The 15,939-nt window shown below is 38.5% G+C and overlaps 1 protein-coding gene across 8 annotated transcripts in view; it reads right to left on the reverse strand.

The window, feature by feature from the left end:
* ITPR2 (inositol 1,4,5-trisphosphate receptor type 2) overlaps positions 1 to 15,939 on the reverse strand; it is a 489,277-nt gene that overhangs the window by 334,986 nt on the left and 138,352 nt on the right. For all 8 annotated transcript variants that reach the window (XM_045061584.1, XM_019834732.3, XM_019834731.3 and 5 more), the window contains 4 exons: positions 15,510 to 15,609; positions 14,397 to 14,557; positions 6,211 to 6,352; positions 3,787 to 3,948 (listed from right to left, as the gene is read on the reverse strand). In XM_045061584.1, the coding sequence (XP_044917519.1) occupies positions 3,787 to 3,948; positions 6,211 to 6,352; positions 14,397 to 14,557; positions 15,510 to 15,609 (565 nt within the window). The remainder of the gene's footprint in view (positions 1 to 3,786; positions 3,949 to 6,210; positions 6,353 to 14,396; positions 14,558 to 15,509; positions 15,610 to 15,939) is intronic.

The following is a 15,939-nucleotide window of genomic DNA, read 5'->3' on the forward strand; positions in this document are numbered from 1 at the left end:
TTCCAAGCCGCCATTGCTCATGTCCCACATTCTGGGTACAAGTAAGAATCCCACACAACCATAGATAGACCCAGAAAGTTTAACTAACTCCTTCCACAATCCAAAGTTCTCACTTCCAATTTCTTGGGGATTCTCCTTGGGGATGTACCTCTGGTTCTATGATGGGAAAATTTATTGATTAGAAAGTGGGGTGTGTTTTTTTTTTTTTGCCTTAGGTAAAATTTACAGGAACCTATCTATTCCTTGAAAATGATACACATTGGACAAATCTAATTATATTCTAGGCAGCAATTTTGTGGCCTTTCAAAATGATAGCTTCATATTGGGTAGCCAGTTAAGTAAAGTAAATGTTCTGTTGGTATATCATTTTAAAGACATGTATTGATTTATACACTTTTATGACTGCTGTAATCATACTCCAGTATAAGGCAAACCTCCAAGATGTTTGATAAATAGATCAAGATGTTGATAAATCAGATCAGTTTAGAGGTTGTCACCATATTCTATAAATAACAATAAACAGACACTCAACATTAAAGACTTGGGTTAACACTAAGTCACAAAAGAGCTCCCTATTAAGACTCTTGGGGCGCCTGGGTGGCGCAGTCGGTTAAGCGTCCGACTTCACCCAGGTCACGATCTCTCGGTCCGTGAGTTCGAGCCCCGCGTCGGGCTCTGGGCTGATGGTTCAGAGCCTGGAGCCTGTTTCTGATTCTGTGTCTCCCTCTCTCTCTGCCCCTCCCCCGTTCATGCTCTGTCTCTCTCTGTCCTAAAAATAAATTTAAAAAAACGTTGAAAAAAAAATTAAAAAAAAAAAAAAAAGACTCTATACAATATAGATTAGGATAAAGGAAAATAAGATAATTATGCAAAAATTATTAAGTATTTCTACCTGTATTTTAAAATTATGTTCTAAAAACATCAGAAAGCTGCTCTATGCTTAATAAAAGCATTTTTAATTCAAAAGAAATGAGAAAAAATCTTATGCATCTATCACTGAGACTGAATTGGAGCATGCATGAGAACATGAGGGAAAATAAAATCTAACCCTCAGTAAATGCTGGACATTTATTCTTTTGTCACCTCAATGAACTACATCTTGGGGAGACATCCCAAAAGAGAAAAAGAGTGTCCCCCCACAGTCATATGCTCTAAAGAAACCCAGAAAGTAGGTCACCAAAAGTGAATAAACATTTACTTGGAGAAGTGATACACCTGAGTAGGGTGAACTAAGCACAAAGAAGAGGAATAATTATAGGCGTAGAATATGTGTGTGTGTGTGTGTGTGTGTGTGTGTGTGTGTGTGTGTGTGTGGTTTCCACTTATCAGGCGGATGAGTGTTTTCAGAGGAGAAATTGCACATACCTCAGCACACTAGGCATGAGTCTTCAGCTAAGACTAACAGGAGTTGAGATAAAATTTGTGTGCCAGACGAAGAAAGGACATCAGTTAAGATATGCCTCCCAGGGGGGCGCCTGGGTGGCTCAGTCGGTTAAGTGTCCGACTTCGGCTCCGGTCATGATCTCGTGGTTCATGGGTTCGAGCCCCGCATCGGGCTCTGTGCTGATGGCTCGGAGCCTGGAGCCTGCTTCCGATTCTGTGTCTCCCTCTCTCTCTGACCCTCCCCCCATTCATGCTCTGTCTCTCTCTGTCCCAAAAATAAACGTTAAAAAATTAAAAAAAAAAAAAAAGCTATGCCACCCAGGGAATCTACTGGGGACTATCTGAACAGACAAAGCCAAGGAGATCTGACAATGAAGCATAGGGCAGTACTATAGAAAGAAGGTCCCTGAGACCTTTCCAAAGGCTAAGCACAGTCAAGATTGGTGTATATTGTGGACCTATGGGACCCAGAGCATCAGATAAACTCTGTAAACCTGGTGATTTTTCAGTAAATGCCATCTCTCTAACACAACACAGCACCTGCGTGTGGAGTGGTGGCCTACCTACCAAAGTAGATATTTCCAGATGCAAGAAGAGAAAGGAGGCCAGGTAGAATACACTGAACAACCTCTAAGCCCCCATCTCCACCCCAGATCTTCACAGAATAACATGATCTGTAATATTGAGTAGCTTCTGGGACATAGACTCTCTGAGTGCTGAAGATCCGTCATTTAATGTTCTGGAACTTAATTTTTTTTCCACCAAAATAGGAAGGACTCTACCTACTTTATCTTGCCATCTTAAAGGAATGCAGTGAAGTGGGGGAAAATAAATCTGATCTGATGGCAGTATTTCCAATTGGAAAGAAGGCTGTTTATAACTGGGATTATATTCAAAAGTATTTAAGGATTTGTTTATATTATCCCCTCCCTCACTCTTTTGCTCTTTGCCATATTACTTATCTTCTAACTAGTTTGTTTTACATATTCTTTTTAGACTTCTTCTCAAACTTGAAATAGAATTTCAAACCCAATGTATTTTAACATTTTTTATAAAGCAAATTCTTTGTTCTCACCAAGAAAGTTTCAAACTACTAAGAGGCCATAGTGTGATGACTAAGAGCCTAGGTTTGAATACTGGCTCCAGTCATAACACTATATAATCTTTGGTAACTTATTTAACCTCCATGTAGCCTCAGTTCCTCATCTTAACTCAGTATCACCTGAGTTAAGTTGTGAAAAGTGCTTAGAACTGAGCCTGGTAAGTAAACACTCAATAAATACCACTGACTATTCCCAAGTAACCGCTACCTTCTAGGCCTGACATCCTGGGCCTATGTGGCTCAGTCTGACCTGCCTTACCAGCCCTCTCACAAACTAATCAGTTTTCTCTCAAACTGGCTAAGAGAAACATGGGATGCTAATTTATAAAATAATGATTTTAAACAATTTTATATTACACAAATGTATATTATTATATACATTTATTTATATATTTATATATATATATTATATATAAATGCAAAATATTTTGTATTTTTAAGATAAAAATGATACTTGGGGCACTTGGGTGGCTCATTCAGTTAAGTGTCAGACTCTTGATTCCGGTTCAGGTCACGATCTCACATTTCATGAGTTTGAGCCCCGTGTAGGGCTCTGTGCTGATGGCACGGAGCCTGGGATGCTCTCTCTTCTTCTTTCTCTGTCCCTTCCCTGCGCACACTCTCTCTCAAAAATAATAAACACTTTTTTAAAGATAAAAATGACACTTTAATTTCATTTGCCATTGGAAACTTGCCATTGGCACTAGTCCAGGTTTCCTGTTCTCCATAGTTAGAACCATCTTAGGATGAAAGTGCCCTTGCTAGCATTCTTCACTAAAAGCCTGTTCCGATACAGTTTAGGAAAATGATTGTCATCCTCCTCAAATGCTTCCTTCTCCAAACACCCTTCCTGGGCTCCCCTCTCCTGAATTCCCATGCCATCTTTTCTCTCTCATGTCCCCTCTTTGCCTCTCCCTCATGTTTCAGACATACATACCATATCTTCACCACCAGACACAGAACTCTTTGGCCTACACATGATGATCCAGAACCTCACATGTCAAGAAATGTCTCCCACCTCTTTACATAACACATCCAGCATGTTTCCTGCCTAGCAAAAGCTAATACCATGCCCAAAGACTTCAGGTATCTTCCCCAAAGGTTCTAACTGTACATGGAAGAATAAATACACCATCACAAAAATACTTACAGGTCATTTTTTTTGTGTGTGGCCAACATAAAACATTTCATTGCAGAGCAGAAATTCCCATTCCTATGTTATATAGTTTAGAACAGTAACCAAAGACCCTTGCCCATACTTGAAATGTTAAATAGAGGCAAAGACGCAAGCCACCTCTGACCTGATTTTTCCTGTAGTCCTGCTGCGAATGTCTGAGCACGCGGTAACACAGCCTCAGCATGTACTTATAAGGAGCGTATCTTTGGTCCCCCAGATCTTCAAGTCTCAACATTGAGCCTTCTCCTGCTTTCTCCTTAAAGGGTGCCTTAAGAATCCCAAATACCTATCAGGGGGAGAAAATAAACAAAAAACAACCATCTATTCTGATGAATGGAGGTTCATGTTTTACAAATAAACACAATGACTCAAAACCACTTTTGCAATATTTGAGCAGAATCAATGTAAAGGAAAAAAAAAGACTTAGACTACAGAAACAACACATTAAGAAAAGAAAAAAATACCATGAAAAGGATTCCTTAAATTGACAAAGAACATTTAAATAAAACACTTAATTCTGTTTAGAAATTATATTTTATAAAATAAGAAATAGAAAGATGTTGGGACGTACCAAGTTACATGAACATATTCAAGTAAACTAAAATATAGTTCAATTTCTATGGCTTTACAATTACTTCTATTGTGTTCTATAACTTTCTAAAATCAAAATAATATAAAGAAAACATTTACTTTTCATCTGAAATTGACATCAGAATTTTAGTTCTGAATATTACTTCTAAACCTCTTTCCAAAAGAGTTTATCTATTGTTCCTGGTACATTAAGATGTCACCAAAGCATGGATATATCAGTATTCCAACAAATAAGGCACTTCATGGGCAACTGGTGATGACCAGTGACCAGCATTATAACAAAGGATAGCAGCTGGGAAATATTTAATAAACATTAAGGAATATAACTCTTTTAGGCAGCAGGACAGCAGGTAAGGTCACCTAGGGATGAGCTGGTAGTATGAGTAAATTATGAAAGAGCACCTACACAAGGGCATGAGCATTAATACAAGAAAGCAAAATGGAAAGGAATCATCTTTTGTAGTTCATAAAATATAATACAAATTAAAGTTACCTCAATAATTTTATATTCACTAAACCTTGAATTTTCTATTTAAAATACTGAAATAAACAGGGCTCCTGGTGACTTAGTCAGTTTTTGTCTGACTTCGGCTCAGGTTATGACCTTATGGTTCATGAGTTCGAGCCCCACGTTGGGCTCTGTGCTGACAGTTCAGAGCCCAGAGCCTGTGTCTGTACAGGCTCTTCAAATTCTGTGTCTCCCTCTCTCTTTGCCCCTCCCCTGCTCATGCTCTGTCTCTCTCTCTCTCAAAAATACATAAACATTTAAAAAAAATTTAAAGACTGAAATAAACTATTAGACATGTTGGTTGACGTAATATTAATAAATTATTCAAAGTCCTAAAAGTCCTTGAAATCAAATGTTTTATACAAAAGAATGCTAATGTCAGAAAAGCCTTTGTCTCATTATATTTGCAACCTTTATTTTCTTTGAGAGAAATGTTGATTTTACATTTTTAGACAATCAGCTATAGAATATTAATTGGCAATGTGTCTACTGTTTTCCTTTCCCGACTCCACAAGAACATGTATATTAATAACATGTTTTTTAATTTTTTAAATATCTTCCTTGAGTTCACAATTAATGCAGGAGCCCATTACTTTATACAGCAATTAACTGAATTGAAAGAAACACATAACGGTAGATATGCCCATATATGCATATTATCAGGAAGTGAATTAATTTACTGGTGTGTTATAAAACAATTTCAGAAGGACACAGTATAGGAGTAGATCTAGACTGCCAGGGGAAAAAAACTAGAATATTATACAGAGGAGCATTTGTGAGCTGATGAGTAGACTTCCCTACTTTCTTAAGGAAGAGAGGGACAGAAGCAGAAAGTAGATGGAGATAGCATTTCCAAAGTTATCCTGTAGATTCTACCTAGAAGATTATCCCAGCACATTTTCTGGAGATAGTCTGACACTGTAGGTTTTCTGAGAGGTCTGCAGAAGGATGTCTCTAAGATGGCCATGGTGATCCCTGCCTCCTGAAATCCACAGTCTTATGCAATCCTGTCTCCTTGACTATGGGCTGGATTTACTGACTCACACCAGATTCAGTTATAAAAAAGGCTGTGGCTTCTATCTGGGTGCGCTCTCTTGTTCTCTCTTGGATCCCTCATTTCTAAGGAAAGCAAGATGCCATGGAGAGGCCGGTGTCTACAGAGAGGCCTGTGTGAGTGAGCTGGGAAGTGAAATCCTGTCCCATTCAAGCCTGAGATGACTGCAGCCCGAGCCAGCACCTTGACTGCGGGCTTGTGAAAGACCCTGAGCAAGAACCACCCACCCAAGCCACTCCCAAATTCCTAATCCACAGAAACTGTGAGACTACTATCTGTTATTTTCAGCCACAAAGTCTTGGGGTAATTTGTTACACAGTAATGGATAACTAACACAAGGACTTTCCTGATTCAAAACAATTCAATGTGCAAATTTAGTACATGAAAACATTCACCTGTGCCAGTATGTTTTGTTCCCTCATTAACTTTTGACGTTCTCGGTTTGGCTTAATGATAACGACATCCAAAACTTCTTGACCGTTATTAAGTACATCAGCCACAAAGAAGATGAGGTCTTCTAATAATTTGGTTACAAACCTACCATAAAGTGAAAAAGAAACTTTACTCAAATTTTGGAAAATATTTTTTAATAAGTACTGAGGACTGAAACACTGGAACATTGAGAACATGTTATAATAAAAATTCTTTAATCAATAATATATCTAATTCAGTTAACATTTACCTAAATCTTTATAAAGAGCATGCCTTCTTCAGCTCCTCCAGCACCCACTCCTGCCTCCAGTTCTAATCAAGTATTTGCAAAGACAATTATGACATAAAGCCATGTGAGCCCAAACAGAAGATAAGTTGATAGGCTAACACCACCAGATCATTTTCTATAACTGACTAGCAAAGAAGAGCATTTCTGCTTAAGGGAGAACAGCTCAATTTCTAAATTTCTAAATTCAAATCCTTTTTCTACTATTGACTCAAACTACATTTCCAATCTTCACCATACTTCTGCATTTCCAATGAACAGAATAGGAAACACTTAAATGATGTATGAACAGAGTCAGAGCAAGCAATCAGATGTTTTAAACTGTTCTCAAACTATTACCTGATCTATAAAAATCACAGCACTCTAAAATCATATATTAACGTTCACCTTTAACTCTACATTTTGGTTATTATTTTAACTATTACTTGAACTTCAGTGGCATTCAGAACCTAGTATGTCTTAAAAACCCTTCCTCCCTTAGGTTTCTTCTTCCTCCTTCCTCTGCCTGTTCTTCATCATTTTCTACATGAATTTTTAAATTTGTTTTAATTTTTGAAAAAATTTGTCCAGCAAATATATGTACATATATATTATCCATACACATGAGCATAATCATTCACTATTATTAGCATGCCCAATCATGATCACATCAATAAGAAAACTATAGTATAAGAGATCAACAATTCCAAAAAAGTATAGAATGTATTTAGTTAAGAAGCATTTTGATCCTATCTCCAGATTTACCTCCTGAAAGAGAATGTACTTTCATAGAGTCAAATGAGCATACCCAGAATCCAGAATTTAGCCACCTACAGGCAAATTTCAGCATACTTCCCAAATCATAAATTCCACTCCAAAATTTCAGGGATTCTATGCTTTCTTGGCGTACCTATGTTAAATTTGAACCCAAACTGTTTCTTTTCGAAAATGTGCCTGATAAGATTCACTCACATAAGCTCTGAGGACAATCAGAGAAATGTAAAATATGATTCATGTGCATTGAAATGTGGTGTTAATTTCTTTTGAAAAGCATAAATATATGTATTTTCTTTTTAAAATTATTAATATTCTTTTCCTCCTCTGTTTCAGATTAAGTGTATTCAGATGTTTAGATATCTAAGAAAGCACAAGTTTGGGACAACTACAAATCATTCTGTTTTAAAGTCTTCCAGGTGGCCTGAATTGGTGACAATTAATGGAATGATGATGAAGACAATTAAGTCTTAACTGAAAATCATTATACATTAACCCTGCTTGCACAGCGTGACTCCTCTGATGATGGGGCAATGGAAGGCAAGAAAACCAGTCTTCTCTTCTGACCTCAAAACTGTTGAAACTCTTTTTCTCCCTTTTCACCTCCAGCACCCCATCTGTGGTAAGCAACTGGGTTTTCTCAGGTTAGATCAAACTCCAATTCTTTTTTTTTTTTTAATTTTTTTGAATGTTTATTTATTTTTGAGAGAGAGAGACAGAGATAGAGCATGAGTGGGGGAGGGGCCAAGAGAGATGGAGACACAGAATCCAAAGCAGGCTCCAGGTTCTGAGCTGTCAGCACAGAGCCCGACACGGGGCTCGAACTCACGAGCCGTGAGATAATGACCTGAGCCAAAGTCGGATGCTCAACTGACTAAGCCACCCAGGCGCCCCATCAAACTCCAATTCTTTACTGAGAAGTGGTTTGGTCCTACTAATTCACCCCATTTTATTAATTTGCTTATACTAAAAACTTTCTGTGTGGCTTTGTCATATGCAGCAACGATAAATAAGATATAGTTTTTAAAAGACATATCTAAAAAAACAAAACACTTTGTGGATTAGGAACAAACTAAGAGAGACACAGCGATAAGCAAGGATAATGCTCAATCCCCGCATGATAACTGGGACTGGAAGCACAGAGCAGGAAACTAAGTTCAAGATCTGAAAGCAGGTATTAAAGTAGGAATTTTCCACCTTTGAAGAGAACCTTAAAACTTGGGTGGCCCCTTTTCAGCTCTGGCTGTGCGGTAGGAAACTCACAGAAAGACTGGACCTAGCCACCTGTGAGGTCAACAGCTGAAGCCTCAAATTACCATAGGACAGGGAACTCTGTTCTCAACCATAAGACTGACAGAGGAGATCAGCAAAAGTAGAGAAAGGAAAAGCAAAAACCAGCCACTTAAGAAGAGCCTGCATATTCAAATTCCAAAGCACGTGAGGAAAACGGACATAAAGAAGGCCAGTCCCATCACACGTAAAAAATCAAGAGGTCGATTCATTACCAACAAAATGCAGGTAACAGAACAATTTCAAAATAACTTTTAAATAAGTCTTTTCAATCACCAAAGAGACAAAGAAAGATGGGGCGCCTGGGTGGCTCAGTGGGTTGTGCATCCGACTTCGGCTCAGGTCATGATCTCGCGGTCTGTGAGTTCGAGCCCCGCGTCAGGCTCTATGCTGATAGCTGGGAGCCTGGAGCCTGCTTCAGATTCTGTGTCTCCCTCTCTCTCTGCCCTTCCCCCCTTGTGCTCTGTCTCTCTCTGTCTCTCAAAAATGAATAAATGTAAAAAAAAATTTTTTAAAGAGATAAAGAAAGCAATTATATACAAAAGAGACAAAAATATCTTAAAAAGGCAGATACAAATGAACACAACAGAACCAACAGAAATCTGAGAAAAAAATTATAATCACTTCAACAAAAATCTAATTCACAAAGGTAAACTATTCTATACACAAAGAAAAATTATTGATTTATAAGACAATATAAAAAATCAATGCAGAAAGCAGCACAGAGAGATATAAAAAGGCAAATGATAAAAGGAAAGTGAAAAGATAAAGAGGATGAATGAAGAGGATCCAACATGCATTTAATAGGAGTTCCAAAAGAGACAAGAGAGGGAAAAGGTAAAGAAGTAACATCTGAAAGAAAACACCAGAAAACTTTTCAGAATTAAAGGAAGATCTAAGTGTACAGACTAAAAGCATACCTTAAATATCAGGTGGGAAAAACAAAAATAAAACTTCCTTATGTAAAAAAATAATAATAATAATTAAACATAAATTCACAGACACAGAGAACAGATTGGTCGTGGCCAGAGGTGAAGGGTAGTGGGCGGGTGAGATGGGTGAAGGAAGTCAAAAGGTACAGACTTTCAGTTATAAAACAAAGAAGCCCTGGGTGTGTAACGTACAGCATAGTGGTGACAGTTAATAATACTGTATGGAAAGTTGCTGCGAGAGTAAATCCTTAAAGTTCTCAATACAAGAAAAAAAATGTTGTGACCCTGTATGGTGACAGATGTTAACTAGACTTATCGTGGTGACGATTTCACAATAAACACAAATATCAAATAGTTAGGTTGTAAACCCAAAACTAATATAATGTGGTACCCCGACTCCACTTCAAGTTTTAAAAGTGTGTTAAAAAATTTCCTTGTAGGAGCACCTGGGTGGCTCAGTTGGTGAAGGGTCTGACTTTGGCTCAGGTCATGATCTCACGGTTCATGAGTGTGAGTGCCATGTTGGGCTCTCTGCTGACAGCTCAGAGCCTACAGCCTGCTTTGAGACTGTGTCTCCCTCTCTCTGCCTTTCTTTCTTTCTCTCTCTGTCGCTCTCTCTCTCTCTCTCTCTCTGTCTCTCTCTCCCTCTCTCTGTCTCTCTCCCTCTCTCTAAAATAAAGAAACATTAAATTTTTCTCAATTTCCTTGTAAACACATCATAGTAAAACTTCAGGACATCAAAGACAAAGACAAAGTCTAGAAAATTACCAAAAAGTAAAGGAAAAATGGCCAATAAGGTAACAATTCTTTCAGCAAAAAACTTCTTAATGGCAACAAAATATGTCAGAAAATCATTACCTTATAACTTTACTAAAGGAAAATAACTGCCAAGCTAAAATTCTAACACATAAAGTAGCACGTAAGAGTGGAAGTAAAACAAAGATTTTTTCATATATTTAAAAACTGAGATTTATAACCCACAGACCCTAACCAAATGTTTTAAAGAATAAATTTCAGCAAAAAGAAAAGTGAGCCCAGAGAGAAGACATGAGAAGCAAGAAATAAAAGCAAGCTGAAGAAGTAAAAGATAACAAGAAATACAATTCATAGTAAAAATAATTTTTAGGAATTAAAACTTTTAATAAAAAAGGGGGTACATCATAATTTATCTGACACATTTACTCCTTTGTAGATATCAACTATTAGAAAAAAAATTTTTTTAATGAAAAGGATGAACACAGAACTATGATTCTAGACAAATATTCCAAGAAAGATGAGAAGGAGAATATCAGTGCATAATTAAACCATTCTGAGGTACTTTACTCCCATGAGAAGAAGAAAGATTTAATAACTTCAAATTTTATAAGAAAGAATATGCAGCTAAAATGTATGGCAAGAATAGTAATAATGCAATTGCTAGAGAACAGCAATAGGACCTAAAGCTTCTAAACCAGTAGAGGAAAAGAAAAAATGAGGAGAAAATACCAGCTTTATCAACCTAACAGAAAGAAGCAAGAGAGGGAACAAAAAAAAAGCTACATTAAGAAAAAAAAGATAGAATAAACCCAAACATTTACTAAATGCGAAATAATTGAAAGATGATCAGATTCCATTTTTGTAATTATTTTTGCAGTCTTGAGGTCTTTTTTTTTTTTTTGACACATATCATGCCACGGATTCACAGGGAATGGGTTCCATCAGCGCAGACTCTTCCCCATTGCTTCTCGCAAAGCGTGTCTTCTCTGGGTGGAGCAGCATGTGGTTCGGTTGAACCCAAGTATCTATCTCTTCCTCTTCCTTCTTAGTCTGATCATTTTCCTTCACACCCTTCAGGAAGCTATCTCTGCTCTTTGAGTGCTTCATATGCTCAATAGGTACATTAATTCTCTTGGCAAGAATCTTGTGCTTAACTTGTTTGTTTACAACAACGTCAACAGCATGCGGGGTAACACTGTAGACTCTTCCAGTTTTGCCATGGTAACATCTGTGGGGTGTTCCTTTTTAAACAGAGCCAATTCCCCTGATGTCTACACTATCATCTTTCTTGCCGATTCTCCTATATGTGGCTGAAGGAAGCACTCCAGGTTTCTAAGAGACCTGAGAGCACACAGCCGTGCCTCAACTCTTTCCCTTTGTGTTGGTCTTTTTGGTGAAATACCGGAAGATGAAGGCTCCAGACAAAAGGGATCAGATTAGGTGAGGAGTTAAGACGGTGGAGTAGTAGGGGGACCCTATGCTTGTCTCATGCCTCGAACATAGCTGGATAAATACCAAATCATTCTGAGCAGCCAAGAAAGTGATCTGAGGACTGAGAGAACAAACTGCACAAGTAGAGGGAGAAAAGGAAGAGATCAGATTAGATTTTTAAAATCTAGCTCTCAAAAAAATAAATAAAATAAAATAAAATAAAATAAAATAAAATAAAATAAAATAAAATAAAATAAAATAAAAATCTAGCTCTCTGCCGCTCACAAGACACATCACTAAAACAAAATGACCAGGAAATCTGAAATAAATTGATACTCAAAAAGAAGCACCAGAGAAACACTAACCAAAAGGCAGCCAGTGTGGCGACTTTACTATCAGGCAAGTGAAAGTTAAGGAAAAATGATGTTGCTAAGGAAGATGTTAACTTTGAATGACAAAGGTATCTGATCTGAAACAAAGAAACAAACAAAAACCCAAGGATATCTGATCCGGTGATCCCATGTGGGATGACCACTATTCTAGATACTGAGCTTCCATCCTGGGGACTCGGAACCAACCTCAAACCAGTAAACAGAGTGAAGACGCGGCCGTAGTTCTGTGCTGTTGACTATCACATTATCAGTGCATGTGCATGCTGCCTGGCCCAGGGCCAGGCAAATGCCAGGAGCTCAATAAACATGAATTAATTACATCGCCAAACTGTAAATGCTGCTGAGGAACCCCACATCTTTTTCTGTACCCTCAAAACTAACACATGGTGCAGAAATTCTGGTTTGCGATTACATGCATCACTAACCGAAAAGCAGTTAACCCCGCCTCCACTTTCCCTCCTCTCCCACCCCCACCACGTCCCCAAGACTCTCTATTTTGTTGGTGCAACTATGCACAATAAGATCAGAAATTCCACTGAAAACTATCTGAGATTGAGGATCTTGGGGCATAACACAGGAGCTTGTGCCTCCAGAGCCCATTCCTGGGGCAAGTAAAGGGGAAGCCATGAGAGAGAATTCAAACAACACGGGCATTTTGAGCTAGATCTGCAATATTCTAACACCTCCCCTTTGACCTTGTATCATTCTTTCTGGTTTTGAGTAAGAGAAGATCTAATAATAACTTCATTCTCCAGAGAGAAAAAAAGTCAGAGTTGTGAGGTTATTTTCAGATAGAATTTTATATTGAATTCTAAAACAGAGAAAATAATATAAAAACACTCAACTATGCCAAGAAGTTCCATTGTATTGACAGGCAGCTTTGAGTGAATTGTGATAGGAGATGACTTTTCCAAAATTACTAAATCAAGATCAATAATTGCAACTTCATATTTCTCAAGCATATTTCTCTTTGCTCTGATCTTTCTCACTGTAAAACAGTGGGGAAAGAAGCAGGAACAATAAAAATGCACGATCCCTCATCCCTGGTCAGTCCTGGTCATCCCAGTCCTGAGAGCTCCAATATATGAATGCCTGCGAAATTGGTAAAAAGCTTTCTCTTGTTCAAATGTAAAGATATATAGCAGATCATCAAGGGGGGAATATATAAAAAAGGCTTGTGTTCTGGAGCACTGAAAACACAGAGACTTGAAAAACGCACACGACTGGGGGCATTTGGGTGGTTCAGTCGGTTGAACCTCCAACTTCAGCTCAGGTCATGATCCCAGAGCTCGTGACTTCGAGCCCCACATCAGGCTTGCTGCTCTCAGTACAGAGCCCACTTTGGATCTTCTGCCCACCCCCCATGTCCCTCCCCCACTCTCCCTCTATCTCACAGAAATAAATAAAACATTTTTAAAAATTCAAAAACAAAACAACACATGATCGAATCCCCCACTTATGTAAAATGAGAATAATGTCCATCTCAGGACTGTTTGAAGGAGTACATAAAATATGTTTACAGTACCAACACAAAATAGGAATGATATCATTGAAAGCTATCAGGATCATTCTCTTTCTCAACCATTTCCAGAACCAGAGCTGAAGAATCGAGGACCCAGGTTCTCTGCGGGAGTTATAAGGGCAGAGTGCTGCACCCTGCAGATTATGTCCTGGCATATTTATTTCATGGTACCTGAACAGACGAACGTGTCTTGCATAAATAAGAATAGAAAAACATAAAACTTCTTTTAGGACTTTTAGAACTCTTAAATACAAATATTAAATGAAGCCCAACAAAAGTATTACGAGTTTTTTATGAAACATTTAAAAGGAAAGATCAGCAAGCAAAAAAACAACTCCAAGCAGGGCGGCTGGGTGGCTCAGTCGGTTGAGCGTCCGACTTTAGCTCAGGTCATGATCTCACAGTCCATGAGTTCAAGCCCCGTGTTGGGCTCTGTGCTGACAGCTCAGAGCCTGGAGCCTGTTTCGGATTCTGTGTCTCCCTCTCTCTCTGACCTTCCCCCGTTCATGCTCTGTCTCTGTCTCAAAAATAAATAAACGTTAAAAAAATTTTTTTCAATAAATAAATCACTCCAAGCCCAGCTAAAATGGAAAAAAGTGAATATTCGACCAGATTTTAAAGTCCCCATTTTCATTCGCTCACCATGATCCACTCATTCAGAAGCAGGTGTGCCGCTAGGGAGACCATTCTAAATATCCCCTTAGAGCCATTCATTCACTTGAGGCTTACCACAAGAGTTGACAACTGACTCTTGATGACTTAAGAGCCATTTAACAAAATGACTAACCTCCTTTCATTCTGAGTTATTGTACCATTTTCCAGCTTTTTAACTGTGGTCGCCAGCACTTTATTTGCATCATTGGCAAAGTCTAAGTCTCGGACCTCAGACAGCGGGACAGACACAATGGCAAATGCTTCTTTATCTTCTTTTGTTTGGCAGGTTCCAATCTGCAATGTGTTTTTTACACTAAGATTAGTTGTTTTTTAAAATCTGCAATATTTTTCTGGTACTAACACATCTTACTATTGTTTAAGAAATATAAGACAGGGGCGTCTGGGTAGCTCAGTCGGTTGAGCGTCTGACTCCTGATTTCCTCTCAGGTCATGACCTCAAGGTCATGAGATAGAGCCCTGCATGGGGCTCCATGCTGAGCGTGGAGCCTGCCTGGGATTCTCTCTCCCTCTCCCTCTGCCACTCTCACCCCCCTCTCTAAAACAAATAAATAAATACTTAAAAAAAAGAAATACAAGACAGGAATAGATCATCCAAATGCAATCATTCCCATTTGCATCATCCACTATGAAAGACTGAAGGGACACACAGATTTTCCATGCCCATTCCTGCCTTGCTCCCAAAGCCCACTAGAAACACATCCTTGCACACTTGTCCTTTGCTTCAGTGTCAACAGAATAGAGAGAATGTACTCCTGGAATCTTCTCCCCTTTCTACATGCTTTTGGTATCTGTACTAGCATCCTCCTGAATCACAGCCCCATTGCAGCCAAGCCACTTAGTTCAGCTACCTAAGCAACTGGCAAAATGAATACTTGAGGAAATGACTTGTAATAATCTCTAATATTGGTAAGGACACATTGTAAGGGACATATCAATCACCCCCTGATCCTAATCATACAACATTTGTCTAAAAATTAAACAATTCTCATAGGGTGCCTGGGTGACTCAGTCGGGTAAGCACCCAACTGTTGGCTTCAGCTCAGGTCACGATCTCACGGCTTTGTGGGTTCCAGCCCCGCATTGGGCTCTGGGCTGGCAGCACGGAGCCTCCTTGGGATTCTCTGTCTCTCCTCTTTCTCTCTGCCCCTCCCCTGCTCACATTGTCTCTGTCTCTCTCAAAATAAATAAACTTCAAAAGCATCAAACAATTCTCAAAAACATTTACCTTTAACATAACAGGCCTCTCTTCATCTGTGTCTATGGGGATACTGGTACTTGTTACCCACGTGTTGGTACATAAATGCCTTAACCGAACATATGAGTTCCTAAGAGCAAAATAATGCAAAAAACAGAGGATTAAAAATTAGCACACTTATATATTAACATATTTAACAGTTTCACACATGATACAAATATATTAAAGACTAGTTGACTCAAGTATAGGTCAGTCTGGTTTAAGGAAAAAGTTCTGAACCAAAGACGACTTCAAAACATGTGGTATTATTACCTAGACCAGTGGTTCTCAAAGTGTGGTCCCTGGACCAGTGGTAACAGCATCACCTGGGCACTTGTTAGAAATACAAATTCTGAGGCTTTCATCCCAGTTCACTGAATCAGAAACTCCAAACGTAGGGCCAACAATGAATATTTTAGCT

The sequence above is a fragment of the Felis catus genome, chromosome B4, assembly GCF_018350175.1.
Source record: "Felis catus isolate Fca126 chromosome B4, F.catus_Fca126_mat1.0, whole genome shotgun sequence".
NCBI classification, from domain to species: domain Eukaryota; kingdom Metazoa; phylum Chordata; class Mammalia; order Carnivora; family Felidae; genus Felis; species Felis catus.